General features: G+C 25.9%; 1 protein-coding gene across 3 annotated transcripts; it reads right to left on the bottom strand.

Annotated features, from left to right (window-relative positions):
* Positions 1 to 1,040: 1,040 nt before the first annotated feature.
* On the bottom strand, positions 1,041 to 15,355 carry LOC107456952 (protein C1orf43 homolog). 3 transcript variants are annotated; one of them, XM_071181133.1, is made up of 7 exons: positions 14,918 to 15,355; positions 13,067 to 13,168; positions 12,165 to 12,279; positions 11,174 to 11,224; positions 8,734 to 8,897; positions 3,482 to 3,540; positions 1,041 to 1,309 (listed from the first exon to the last, which is right to left on the bottom strand). In XM_071181133.1, exons 1-7 carry the CDS (start codon positions 14,972 to 14,974, stop codon positions 1,150 to 1,152), a joined length of 708 nt encoding a protein of 235 aa, XP_071037234.1. In that variant the 5' UTR covers positions 14,975 to 15,355; the 3' UTR covers positions 1,041 to 1,149. The 3 variants fall into 3 exon arrangements, with proteins under 3 accessions (XP_071037234.1, XP_042900756.1, XP_071037235.1); XM_043044822.2 differs by lacking the exon at positions 3,482 to 3,540 and adding an exon at positions 6,756 to 6,814 and having other exon boundaries at positions 14,918 to 15,319; XM_071181134.1 differs by lacking the exon at positions 3,482 to 3,540 and adding an exon at positions 6,756 to 6,814 and having other exon boundaries at positions 13,067 to 13,164; positions 14,918 to 15,055.
* Between the last annotated feature and the right edge of the window lie 113 nt (positions 15,356 to 15,468).

Raw genomic sequence — 15,468 nt, 5'->3', positions numbered from 1 at the left:
AGATTACTCAAAACAATCCCAAAACTACACATGGGCCTAAGAAGTTTAAACCCTCAATAATGTAAGTTTGAAAACCCACAACACACAGAATGTTTACGCTCATCACTCAAAAGAACCAGTTATACAATAAAAAATGCTTCATGATGCATCTCTATATCCGTACCTAAAACAAAAATTGAGCTCTTGTACTCATTTCTGTTTAATCAACTCACATAACACTACTTTTCATATGTCTTCTTGAATTTAGGTTAAAACTTCTTTTTGATTTTTCAATGTTTTTTTTTTAATTACAATAGTTTAATATCAAATAAAATTTTCTAAAAATACTGATAGCAGAATTTTATAGGTAAAAAAAATTCAGAATAACGCCTGCCGTACAGGGTATGTAAATAGTCAGCATTCAATACTAAACTCGACCCCCAACCTCACACTCTGAGGCCTCGGGGTAGGGCAAGGGCAACTTCAAAATCTTAAATAAGAATAAGTTATTTTAATTGCAAAATTAGATTTTCCAGAAAAAGTACCCCTATTTGAGATATGAGTTGGTGCATTCTGTAAAATGGAAATAAAATCTTTACAATTAAAAAAAATGAAAATATAAATTTGTGTTTGCAGAACAGTACTTCATCAGGGGACACACTGCCAGCAAACACACAGGAGCCTTTCTGTTGTTAGTGGATTTAACCAAAACTAACAGTGCCCCGAGGCCCCTTAATGAAAAGACAAAAAAAAAATTTCTGGCTCATAGATGACACTGTCATTGCAAAATGAAGATGGTGCAAAAATTATTTTAAATTGAGATATCACAAGCACAGATAGAAAAAATCAAAATAAACTTGTAGACCAAATGTGTAATGATACCAAACTCAATCCTTTCCTCGGGCTTGGACAATTTCAGGAGGTGAGACTACGCATGGGGGAGGAGATAATGTTTCCTTCTCTTTGACTACACTTCTCTGATAATTAGTTCGGTACTGGGAGGGAATCATGCGTTGTTAAGAAAGACCTGTGATACATTCACAATCATACGCAATAAAAAATTATACCATCCAATAAATATTTTATTGACATAACATTTATAAGACATCTTTAAAAATATCATTATCACAAACAAACATATATAGTAAGAAAAAAAAATATATGGAATTGTCAGACGGTCGTCTCGTTAGTAAACTTGTTGGTGAGACTTTCGGTGGAAGAGGAAAAAGTATTTATCAAAAGAGGCTCAAAGCTCTCATCTTTCAGATTCTTCTCTGCAAAATGTGTGTTTTCTGTGGCACTCTTTGAAGCATCATATGAGTGAATGAAGCTGAAATTAAATGAATATGATTCAATGTAAATCTGATAAAAATTCTGAGGAGAATTTAAGAATGTTTTTTATAGTTCTCCCACCAAAACATTTTAAACCTTTGAGGCAAAGGTTTAATTTTAGTCAATATATATCATGTTACCTTAAAAACTGGGTCCAATACAATTATTATTATAATTTTTTTTTTTAAAGAGCCTTAATTAAAATTTTATTATTGGTAAACAGGGTACTAAAATTATAAATCTAAAGTAAACTTTAAAAACATATAAATTTTTTTTCAAAATTCAGAGTAAACAACTTTTTTATATCCTGTTAACAGCTTTACAAAAGTGTAATACATAAATATCAAAATAATTTTTCTCCAAATCAACAATATGATTATCAGCAAAGGCGCTGTTTCAGGGGGTGGCACACTTTTTGTTTTCAGAAAACTGTTGGTCTATTTTAAGTTTTATAAACACATTTGTATATTAATATACATATAAAAAATAAATAAGAATATATACATAAAACTTACAAGAAACGAATAGTTTTCTAAAAACAAAAATCGTGCCCCCTTCATGCTGCACATATGGTTAATAAAATTTTGAACTAAAATCCTCAAAAAATTTCAAATTTACAATGATTCATAATTTATTTTTTAAAGAAAAATTGTTACATGGTAAAAATAATAAATCCTCACTTAGAATTTAACTTGTGGTTAAATATAGCTAACATTTTACAAAATCTATGTAAAAAGTTTCAAAGGATTCTATAATAACCTTTTTCGCAAAATGCATTTAATTATGAAATTGACATTTCGTTACGACTTGAGAACATGTTTAAAAACGACTATAACTTCAATTCTAAATATTTGAGAAGAAAAATTAAAAAAAAAATTTAGAAAAATAATCAAAATTTCAAATATAAAAAATTATTATTTTTTTTTGTAAAATTTTCCCTTTCTATCCAGTTGGAGTCCTTAAAGGATTATCAGGATTTTAGAAACAAAGCTTAAATACTTTACTTTTAAGAATTATTAAACTTTTTAAACATCAGCAATTTGTCAAAATTTTTCCCACTTCAAAAATCATCAAAATCAAAGAATTCTCCATTTTTACAAATTCTTATGAGCACAGATAAAGCAGCATTGGAGCAACTTTTTAAATATTAAAAAAGTAGATCTCAAACATTTCATACTAACATTTGGTGCTATTTTCAAAATTAACATAAAATGTACTGGCTAAATATAAGCTAAACTTGACCTAATAATCATAACTAACTGTTGAAAACTCACAGCAGTTATAAAAATAGCATAGTATTCACAAAAAAAAGCATTAAATTTCATGTGAAGACAGAGATTTAAAAAAATAACCATAAAAGAGAATACAAAAATTATTTTTCTGTTTTTTCCCCCACCTTTTCAAATGCAATTTAAAATTCAAATACAAAGTGTCCCATTTATGACTAAAAACTTAAAAAAAATAAATTCAGAAAACAGAAAGGGATAAAATTGCATAATTTTTTGCATTCTGTTTAGGAAACAAGATTTCTTTCGTATCAAAAAACAAAGCTAGTTACTAAATTCATGAGAAGATAGTGCCCTGTTAACTGGGTAAGACTATATAACACTGTTCATAAAATAATAACTATTAGAATAATCACTGGGTTACAGACAAAATTAATGGATTTCCATGTAAAAGTCTTAGGAAGGTCTTACATGCAGCTAAAACAATTCTCATTATTATTCTAACATGTGATCATGCCTTTATTCACCACATATAGTATTCAAGAGATATAAGTAGTTCATCAATAATGTAAAATATTTTGTGCAATTAAATAAAAAAGGGAATTGTTTTTAAATTTAGTTCTAGTAAACACTTCCTCACAACTTGTAACTTTATTCATATTCCATTTAACAATAATGTATAACCAGAACAAGAAAAATATAAGAAATATTATTAAGGAATAAGAAATAGAAGAATTTAAAAAATATTGTTTATAATTCTCTGTAGGATATTAAAAACTATTGCATTTCAGAATGTTTGAAACAGCAAGTTTCAATTTAAATGAAGGATAGTTAACGGACTTTTCTTGCATATATTTAACATTTATAAATATTTATTTTTATCTTACCTTATATAGACAAAAAAAAATTATACATTTGAAATTTCTTATTGTAATTGTACTTACTTTTTCTTTAATTCGTTCAAAAGTTCAGTAAACTGGCAATATTCTTGATATGAAAAAACCTAAAAAATAATGATGGAATATTGCAATCAAAATTTTAAAAAGTATAGTGGTTTAGAAGCATTGAATGCAACATAAATCATTAACAAAATTTTCTATTTTGCATGGTATAATAAATGAATTTTAATAACTAAACACGAGTAACAATTTGATAACCAATTAAAATAATGTATAATAACAATAACAAATATTTATTATCAGGAAATGAATGTTCATGACCTTAAGAATTCCTAAATAATGCAAGAATGCAAAAAAAAAAAAAAAAAAAATTCTAAAAACCATTAAAAATGAACCTTAAAATGATGATAATGTCTCTAAAAGTTTTTGAAATCATAGCTTTTTTCAGATAAAATACTTAGTAAAAAGTAAAATAATTAAAATAAATGTAATTAATGTATGAAAGAAATGTAAATAAATGCCTGATAAAAAGGAATTTAACAATATTTAGTTACAATTTTCAAGAACATTAGAATTGAATTGTATTTCCAAATGTTTTTTAATCTTCTTTAAATTGAAAGATTGCATATTTTTTAAATGTAAATTTTTTATATCATAAAAACTCTGTTCAACATCAACACTTATTAAAAAAAAAGGCACTATTTAAAGTTTATATAGAAAAAAAAATTAATACACGAGCAAAATGTGCTTAAAATGAAAAAAAGAATAATTAGAAATTTATTAAAATAATAGAAAAAGTTAAAAAATGATTTTAAAAAATGTATCTATGAATAATGCCCTATAAAGGAAATAAATTTCTCAGTAATGAGATTCAAATAAATCAAGACTAAAAATTCCTGGTTGTTAGGAAAAAAGAATATTGGATTCAAATAATTCAAGAATCGATTTGTATGAATGGAAATTTTTTCCCTGATTGAAATATGAAAAATGTATTTTCCTTTTCTTATAAAAACTCCAATTAATGATTTTTGAAAACTAATTACAAAGATTTAAATACATTTGGGTTAAAAATTTCGATGAATATTTCACTTAAAAAACTGGTAAGCCTGTACCGGTACTCAGCGGCTGAATCCTGTCACTGGCACTTCTGTATACAGCATTCCGTAAATATAAATATGCTATGTAATTGCATTGTTTCTTAACTATAATTAAATTGTGTGAACATGTAAAAAAAATTATTTCAGTTTTAAAAAATAATCACTTATGATCCAAATCACTTACACTCATTAAAAATTGGTAATTTAAAAATCCACAATTTGGGATGATTTTAAAGTATCATTTAATAAAATGAATAAGTCCGCTCAGTGTAATGAGAAATTTTTACAAGGGTAATAGCTGAAGTTACTAATACATAAAGAATAGAATGGAAATGGTCCAATCTCTTAATAAAATAGATACTAGACTCAACAAATTTCCAGATGAAAATATGAAATATCATTAAAGAATTTATTAATAGCAGATCAAATTATAATTTTTTTGGTATCCAAAGTTGATTTTGTCAAATGTCAAATTCCACAAATTATTATTTGATACATTTTTCTCGGGGTTCTTAGCCAGATTTTTCAAAAAAAAATAAGCACCCTTTAAGCACTCAAGATGAATTTTTAATCACTTNCACTACAACTTTTTTATGTCTTGTTAACAGCTAAAAAAAAAAAAATTGTAATGCATAAATATCAAAATAATTTTTTTCTAATTCAATAATATGGTTACAGAATTAGCGTAGCATGAGGGGTGGTACACTTTTTGTTCTTAAAAAACTGTTTGTCTATTTTAAGTTTTATACATATATTCATATATTAGTATACATATAAAAAATAAATATGAATATATACATAAAACTTAAAATAAACGAATAGTTTTCTAAAAACAAAAATTGTGCCCCCCTCGCACTGCGCCTATGGTTAATAAAATTTTTAACTAAAATCTTCAAAAAATTTTAAATTTACAATGGAATAGAACTAAATACATAGTTCATTATTTCTTTTTTAAAGAAAAATTCTAAAATAAATAATAAATTCTCACTTAGAATTTAACTTTAGGTTAAATATAGCTAACATTTTACAAAATCTATGTAAAAAGTTTAGCAAAATAACAATCAAAATTTCAAACATAAAAAATGTTTTTTTTTTTTTAAATTTTCGCCGAAATTTTCCCTTTTGGATTTCTTAAAGAATTATCAGGACTTTAGACACAAAGTTTAGGTATTTTACTTAATAGAATTATTAAACTTTTTAAAAATCAGAAATTCGGAAAAATTTCTTCTCACTTCTAAAATCATCAAAATGAAAGAATAATTCTCAATTTTTACGAGCCCAGATAATGCAGCATTGGAGTAACTTTTTAAATATTAAAAAAGTAGATCCCAAACAATACATTTGGTACTATTTTTAGAATTAACATAGAATATGCTGGCTAAATATAAGATAAACTTGACCTAACAGTCATGACTAACTGTTGAAAACTCACAGCACTTTTAAAAATAGCATATTATTCATAAAAAAGCGTCACATTTCAAGTGACGACAGAGATTTAAAAAAATAACATTAAAAGAGTGTAGAAAATTTTTTTCTTCTGTTTTTTCTCCCTCTTCCTAAGAATGCAATTTAAAATTCAAATACCAAGTGTCCCATTAATGATCAACAATTCAAAAAAATCAGAAAACGAAAAGAGATATTGCAATGCTAATTGGGTAAAATTACATAATACTGTTCTTAAAATAATAACTTTTAGAGGAAACACTGTGGTTCAGACAAGATTATAGATTCGGATTTCCAAGCAAAAGTGTTAATAAGGTCTTACTGACACAATTCTCATTATCATTCTAACATGCGCATCTCAGAACATGCCTTTATTTGCCCCATATAGTATTCGAGAGATAACTATATGTGGCGATACAAGTAGTTGATGAATAATGTAAAATATTTTGTGCAATTTAACAAAAAAAGGAGTAGTTTTTAAATTTAGTTCTAGTAAACACCTCTCAACTTGAAACTTTATTCATATTTTATTTAACTATAATGTATAACCAGAACAAGAAAAATATAAGAAATATTATTAAGGAATAAGAAATATAGGAATTTTAAAAATATTGTTTATAATTCTGAGCAGACTTAACAACTATTGCATTTAAGATTATTTGAAACAGTAAGTTTTAATATAAATAAAGGATAGCTAACACATTTTTCTTACATCTTTAACACCTTGTAAAATATAAAATAAATAAAAATTTGAAATTTCCTATTGTAACTGCACTTACTTTTTCTTTAATTCGTTCAAAAGTTCAGTAAACTGGCAATATTCTTGATATGAAAAAACCTAAAAAATAATGATGGAATATTGCAATCAAAAATTTAAAAAGTAATGAGTTTAGAAACATTGAATGAACATAAATTATAAATAACAAAGTTTACTGTTCTGTATGGTATAATAAATGAATTTTAATAACTTAATATGAATAACAATTTGATAACCAATTAAAATAATGCATAACAGCAAATATTTATTATCAGGGAAAATTAATGTCTCTTAAAGTTTTTGAAATCATAGCTTTTCTTAAATAAAATATTTAATAAAAAATAAAATAATTAAAATTAAAATAATTAATGAATGAAAAAAAAATTCATAAATGCCTGATAAATAAAAATAGGAATTTAACAATATTTAGTTAACAATTTTCAAGAATATTAGAATTGCATTGTATTTTCAAATGCTTTTCTATTTTCTTCAAATTGCATATTGTTTAAATGTAAATTCTTTAATCATGAAAAACTCTGTTCATCATCAACACTTATTAAAAAAAAAGACAGTATTCAAAGTTCATATACAAAAAAAATTAATACACAAGCAAAATGAGCTTAAAATGAAAAAAAAAAAAATCATTAGAAATTCATTAAAATAACAGAAAAAATTAAAAAATTGATCCAAAAAAAATAATCTATGAAAAATGAACTATAAAGGAAATAAATTTCTCAGTAATGAGATTAAAATAAATCAAGACTAAAAATTCCTGATTTTTAGGAAAAAAGGAATATTGGTTTCAAATAATTCAAGAATCGGTTTGTATGCTTGGAAATTTTTTCCCTAATTGAAATATAAAAAATGTATTTTCCTTTTCCTAAAAACTTCAATTAATGATTTTTGAAAACTAATTCCAAAGACTTAAATACAAAAAATTAAAAATTTTGATGAATGTTTCACTTCAAAGAACTGGTAAGCCTGTACCGGTGCATAGCGGCTGAATCCTGTCACGGGTACTTCTGTAAACAGCATTCCGTAACTATAAATATGCTAAGTAATTGCATTGTTTTTTAACTATAATTAAATTGTGTGAACATGTAAAAAATAATTATTTCATTTTTAAAAAGGAATCACTTATGATCCAAATCACTTACAGTGACACTCATTAAAAATAGGTAATTTAAAAATCCACAATTTGGGATGATTTTAAAGTATCACTTAATAAATGAATAAGTCCACTCAGCATAATGAGAAATTTTTAGAAGGGTAATAACAGAAGTTACTAATACATACATAAAGAAAAGAATGGGAATTGCAAAATCTCTTATTAAAATAGACATCAGACTCAACAAATTTCCAGATGAAAATATGAAATATCATTAAAGAATTTATTAATAGCAGATCAAATTATAATTTTTTTGGTTTCCAAAGTTGATTTTGTCAAAGTCCACAAATTATTATTTGATACATTTTTCTCAGGGTGCTTAGCCAGATTTTTCAACAAAAAATAAGCACCCTTTAAGCACTCAAGATATATTTTTAATCACTTAGCAAAAAAAAAAAAAAAAAATCGTATTTAGGATCTGTGCAGTAATAAAAATAATTTTTTTCTATCATTTAAAGTTCCTAATTTTCAACCATAAAATCAATAAAATTCAAATCATGATAAAATAACTAGTTTCTGATGAATATTGCAGAGAAAATTATGCATTTTTAGAAATTTAGAATGACAATCGAAGCAGCAAAAAAAAATCTCTTTTTGAAAGATAGAAAATGAAGCACTTTTTACAAACCTCGAAAAAAAAAAATACCTTTCACGGCTTTTAAAAAATGTAAATCAAAAATAAACACTTTTTAAAAATGTTATGCACCCTATTTTCTACAAAAGTGCTTAATTAGAATCCCACAAATGCATGCTAATCGACAATCTAACCAGCTCACAGTCATACACAGTAAAATAGACAAACAAAAATTAATAAAATAAATAAAATACTAACCTCATCTTGATATCTGGCATGCTCATAGAGAGATAAAAATTTGTACAAAACTTGTATATTTATATTAAGGAACACATTATTTCTATGAAGTCTTACAAAATAATGAAGTACATCTTCCTGGATATGGCGGGATTTGGCAATATTTTCTTTCTTTATTAAGCGACCTGAAAAAAGAGAAATTACAGTGTACTCTCGATATCTCCCAAAGAAGCTAAAAACATTTCGAAATAGCAAGTTTTCGAGATAACAAGTTTAGAATTAATAAGTTCTGAAAAGTAGAAAAATATATTCTAAAGACTTGCTCTAAAAAGTCACGAAACATAAGAATAACTTTCAATAAATATGTATGTATAGATAGTTGACTATAAGTCTATATACAAAAATGACAATTTCATTTTTGAAGGTAAGACAAAAATAATTATACACTAAATAGAAAAGAATTGGTTTATAATAAACTTACATTGGGATTTTTCCAGAAAAATTGCTTTTTTATTTCGAAAAAAATTTGACACAACAAGGTTTTGCGAAGAAACTCTTCGACATAGGAATTCAAATTAACATAAGGTGGATAGATAATGCTAAGGGGGAAAATATTTCTTTGACATAAAAAGGTTTTCGAGTTATAGAAGTTTGAGATATAGTGAGCATAGTGTACATTAAAAATGCCTAGAAACTTTGCACACTAAATAGTTGAAAAAATTGATGAATTTACCCAACAGACAAAAAAAAAAGTTTATAAAAACTAAAATAAAATAGTATAGGTATTTGCATTTTCTGTAACTTAAGATATAAATTTTTGGGTTTAAACTAGAAAACATTAAAAGATATACCATTTGCAAAAGATGTAATTTTTAATGCATAGATAAACAAGATACAGAAAATTAAAAAAAATATTTACTATCAGATTTCAAAGAAAGAGCAAAGTTTATCCAAAAATTTAAATAAGTTCTTGATGTATATAATTCTATTTTATAAATGCACAGAAATTATACAAACATAAATCATATGTAACAAATGCAATTCTTTTTTAATAATCTACATTATATTTACATACCCTTCAACTGCTAAAGAATTTCCTATTTTTTTTTTGAAAAATAGTCTCCCAAGTGGCATCAAAAGCAGTGAATTGTTATTTTACAAAACTAAAATTAAAAGAATTTTGTCCACTACAATAAATAATTTAAACAGATATATTAAAGGCCAAATAAACAGGCATTTTCAGAGATCTTTTTAAGTTTTATAAAAAATCTTTTGTTCAAAAAACTTCTGCATTAGTTAATTAATACTGGACAATTCAAATATTTTGCAAAAGCCTCAAATGTATATATATCCTCATATTCCATTTTTATATAATTTTATACTTTTTATAAAAAACATGCAATTAAGAGTTGTTTAAGTTTATGTTACTTTTTAATTCTGAAATTTGGAACTAAAAAAAATTGACTCATAAAATTTCTTTCACTGGCCACAAAAAAAAAAGAGATCAGTAATTAGAAAATTATTTCTGGATTTCCTGTCTTCTATTTTCTGTGCTTTATTTGAAGAAAGATTATAAAATTATAAGACAAAGAATCGTTAAACTACAGTACAAATAAAACTAGTGCTTTGAGTGATGGGAGTTTTAGATAAACGCCAAGAAAGTCATTACAGAAAGAGGAGAGAGTGATTTTAGAGTTAACTTCAATATCCAGAAGAAAAAAAATTTACATTTTTTTTGTAGGCAAAATAATCTTCTTTTATTTAAAACAACAACAACAATTAACTAATTTAATAAATTAGTTAAATAATATAGAAAATTAGTAATATTAAAAATTCATAAATTAGTTCATTAAATATTACATTAGTATTTAGGCAAGAAATACTTTACTGCAATTCACACTTAAATGAAATTGCTTTTTCTAAAATTATTTGAAATTTAAAAGTACAAAACGATTTAAATTATTCAAAGACGTAGCATTATAAGTTAAAATTCAATATATCGAAGATGTGGGAGAGAATAAAAATAATCTGTTTATTAAAGGTAAACTTTTGGTTTGAGTGGGGGCTCAAACATATATATAAAAAAAAAAAAAAAACTCAAACTATTTACATCTATTTGAACAGAAATATTCTAGCACAGTGAGTGATTTACGATGACAGCTTATACGCCTCTCAATTTGGGAGCAGTAGGGAATGAGGGGGAAGGAAATATTCTGGTTGAGAAAAACTAGGGTTCACTGCTCCAGAGACAGAACGTGAACCCGAAAATGTTCGGGCAAGCCGCTTTTAGTATAGAAATCATCATTACAAACAAATCAGTCATAAAGTAAAATTAATTTGAACAAACAAAAATATATTGGTAGTATTAGAAAAATTGAGGAAAAAAATTTGTTTAAAAAAAAAAAGTCTAAATGTATACATAACACAAACCAGATTTTTGTCATAAAAAAATTACACTTACATAACTCTTTAACATCATCAATAACTTTCATCCGATACAAATGAGGTGTCACTAAAAAATTAAAAATTTTTATTTTGACATTTTAATAGGCAAGATGCAAACAGATGAGTCAGTCAAGATTTTACCTCTTGCCAAACAAACCAATGATTTTTTAATTGATTAAAAAGAATTTTTGAAATAAATCTCTTTACAGGAATAAATAACAGGAAGGGGGATTAAATATATGAATGGAAAAATTATAAGAAAAAGAGGCAATGTTCTTAGGCAATGCAAACAGTCAGTTGGACACAAAAGCAGACATATGAACCAATCAGCTAGAATTTTACTTCTTGTCTAACAAACAGTTGATATTTTAAATGACCAAGCATTTCCTGGTTGAGAGAGTTTTTGTGGAAATTACTCTACTATCAAATGCATCCCAACTGAATAAGAAGGGAGAAAATTAGTAAGTTGCATAGGAAACAAAATGCAAAAAAACATTTAACACTCAATTGATTAATAGGCAAGAAGCGGCAAGTACAAGAGATTGCAGCATTCTATTAAAAATAATTATTTAATTGTAACACTATTAGTCTATTTTAAGGTAAAACAATATAGTTGTATATGAAATTATTATTTTATATATCAAAATTATTAGATTATTATTTAGATATATCTAAAAAAATCTATGAACAGATTAAGTTTCATCATTTATTTAGCTCTAAAATTACGAATTATATATATTTTTTAAAAATTAAATAGAAATAAAAAAGAAATAAGAAATTCAACATTTTGTGAGTAGTTCATTCTTAGAGTTTGGAATTTCGGGATGCATTTTTATAAGATTCAAAATTTTGTGAAATGCCTCAAACTATTAGGAAATTGTAATAAATTTTTTAAATTCTTCTAACATTTAGAGTTTTGTGATAAATCCTGTTTGGTAAATAATTTTACAGACTGTATTAAATTAGAGGAGACAATTTCTACTAATTATAAAAGAAAAACAACTTACATTGTGTAATATCTTCACTTTCAAACAACTGCTTATTTGTACTTTTTAGTAACCAAGGCTCACTTTTGATGTGATCGATGGCATTAAGTCGCCTATCAATTTCTCTGCACAGTGACTAAAACAAAAGATAAAACAAAAATGAATAAATAGATTTACGTATAATTGTTGATCAAATGAAAACTGAATGCACCGATAGCATCAGAAATACAGTAGCAACAAAGCTAACTTTTAAAGTTACAAACTAAAATAACAAAAGTGTACTACAGATTACAAATAACTAATTAAACAGCTTGCATTGAAAGTTCATATAAATTTAAGTTAAGATGGATGCAGCTAGAGCTGAATAAGGCAGCAACGATTTTTAGAGGCAAAAGATTAGTTTAATGCTAAATGTGGACATTTATTGTCGAATAGCCGGCAAACACTGGATAGCAAAAACAAATTATTTAAATGTTTTCAAGATCTAGGTCAAAAAACACTGTGATCTCTAATAAAGCAATTGATGTTATGGATGAAGTGAATAGTAGTTAGTAATTGTAGAGTTGCGACTAATGACATATGCGCAGCTTTTTGTTTATGCAAAGGAAAAATGTTATCCCTTTCCACCTTCAAGAATAAAAGGGTTTTATGGTTTTTTTCTGGGAGCATCCTTCTAGACACGATTTTATATTTATTTTAAATGCACTCATGTGAACTGGCTAATAAATTACACATGGTACTCTTATCTTCCTTTTCGAACAGTGCTATATTGTCTGAATTCATTGCAATGTGTCTTAATTTATAGCGCTTAATTTATAGCTTAATTTATAATGCCTGTCCCTTTTTCATTTGTTCAATCGTAGAAATCAAACTTTTCATGCGATTAGAAAAACAGTTATTTATTATAATTATTTAACTATTACCTTTGGAGCACCTGATCCAACAGATGCATGAGGTCCACGCCTTGATCTTAAAGCAAATCTCATTATCTGTCTCTTTGCAAAAATGAACAACAATATAACTGTCTAGAATGAAGACAACAACTTAAAGTAACATTTTAAAAGAGCAACAGTCAAAATGAAGTAACATTTTAAACAAAGAAAAATTTTAAGACTTTCAATAATTGTTAATCAAGATAATCTCATTATCAAGATAATCTCATAAAGCAGATCTCATTATCTGTCTCTTTGCAAAGATGAACAACAATATAACTGTCTAGAATGAAGACAACAACTTAAAGTAACATTTTAAAAGAGCAACAGTCAAAATGAAGTAACATTTTAAACAAAGAAGAAAAATTTTGAGACTTTCAATAATTGTTATTCAAGATAATCTCATTATCAAGATAATCTCCTAAAGCAGATCTCATTATCTGTCTCTTTGCAAAGATGAACAACAATATAACTGTCCAGAATGAAGACAACAATTTAAAGTAACATTTTAAAAGAGCAACACTCAAAATGAAGTAACATTTTAAACAAAGAAAAATTTTGAGACTTTTAATAATTGTTATTCAAGATAATCTCATTATCAAGATAATCTAAAGGTGTCACACTGCTTCCTCATCAATAGGATAAATATACAGTTAAAAGTTATAACAAGTGTTAAAAAATGATAAAATTAATGATTTCTCAGTATTTGAAAAATATGGCAAAACAGTTCTCCCCTAAATTAACAAAGACAAAACATATTATTAATAGATAGGTAAGACATTCGTTGAGTTAGTAGTAGTTTAAAAGTTGTACAAATTATACAAAGGGACCTATATAGCAGAAATTTGGGTCTGCTAATGAAGACTTCAAAAACAATTTTACATTAAGCTGCATTATTCACAAATTATTATTTTTGACACTGAAGATACTTCTACTTTTTTCTTTCTTTTGTATTGAATAGTAAGACAGTGCATGGCCCATTCGCACAAGCTGGGCATTCGATAATATATATATCAGGGGTCTGTCTAGGTTTTTCTGTGAGGTATACCTATTTTGTGAAACTTTTAGACATAATTTGTAAAAATTAAAAATTATGTTAAAAAATTAACACAAAAATGTGGTAAAAATGTGAATTTATTGTTTCTGACGGGATACAAAAATAAAATTTTAAGAAGCTACCGCTTTTCTTAAAGTTCAATTTGTGAAGGTACCGCTAAATGGTAGTAAATTCGGCCCTGACAGGCCCCTGTATATATATATATATATATGCATTTTATAGTAAGAAATAGTAGTACAATATAAATATAATATTACAGTAAGTAGACCTTTAATAAAAAAAATTTTTTTTTGAAAAAAGGATTGCATGGCATCTTTATATCATAATGTTAAAACTACAAATTCAGGTAAGACATGGTTTTTGTGTCTCTTCCCAAATGTGGAATCCTATTTTTAATATATGTACAAAGCAGGACTTTGGAGAAAGAACCCAATTCCATGGACATTTAAAGATCTTGAAAATAATGAGATATTTTTAACAGATACACAAAAACAGGACCTTTCCCAAGCCTGGATAAACCCTGAGATTTTGTGATTTTTTATAAAATCGCAAAAGTGGAATCCTATTTTCTCCAAATGAGTAGAATTTTCACAAAAACAGGACTTTTCACGAAAATTCTACAATGACTTCCGTTATGTGTTAACAAGATATTTGTTATATGTTTATAACTAGATTTGTATTGCAGTCTACAACTGTATTTATGATAAATTCTGTTAAATTAATTCAAGATTCAAGTATCTAAAATATAAAAATTTACATAAAATTGTATACAATTTGAAACTTACAACGCTCCCAAAGGCAATAAAGAGAATTATAGCGATTCCAGATAATTGGCTAGCCATCAACTAAATTTAGAAAACTATGAAACAAAAAAAGTATATAAAATTGTCATTATTTAAAAACAAGAAAATGTCATCTTGGGCATAACTCTAACCCTCGATCACGATTGATCGAAAGGTTAGATTTTTGAAAAATCGAAAATAAGTTTGCGAGACATGTATTACAGATTTTCTATGTAAGTTGAAAAATCAGATGTTTCAAAAAATAAATAATTCTTCTGTTAGAAATTCTGGTCTTCTACATGCTGATACAATAAACAAACAGAATAAATGGCCCTGCAAAGTTAAGTTTAAAAATTGAAAATGAGGGGGATCCTGTCAAATTAGGATTATTATTTACAAACAAACAAAGGCTTTTTTTGGAATTTCATTTCACTTCAGTTTATTATCGTAGTTTTCTTCAGTTTAACTCATACATGTGGTAATTTTAAAATTTTTTGAAAAGTACTATTTGCTTATGTATTCTTTCATAGTAATAGTAAAAATATTTAAAAAAT

Source organism: Parasteatoda tepidariorum, chromosome 5 (genome assembly GCF_043381705.1).
Source record: "Parasteatoda tepidariorum isolate YZ-2023 chromosome 5, CAS_Ptep_4.0, whole genome shotgun sequence".
Lineage (NCBI taxonomy): Eukaryota > Metazoa > Arthropoda > Arachnida > Araneae > Theridiidae > Parasteatoda > Parasteatoda tepidariorum.
Note: the sequence above shows the minus strand (reverse complement) of the source record. Positions and strands in the feature narration are given on the sequence as shown.

Coding starts and splice junctions, on each gene's coding strand:
- LOC107456952 (XM_071181133.1), bottom strand. CDS start 14,974: ATGGCTAGCCAATTATCTGGAATCGCTATAATTCTCTTTATTGCCTTT. Junction 13,169..14,917: donor TTATTGCCTTTGGGAGCGTT/GTAAGTTTCAAA, acceptor TCTTCATTCTAG/ACAGTTATATTGTTGTTCAT. Junction 3,541..8,733: donor ATGCCAGATATCAAGATGAG/GTTAGTATTTTA, acceptor ATTATTTTTTAG/GTTTTTTCATATCAAGAATA.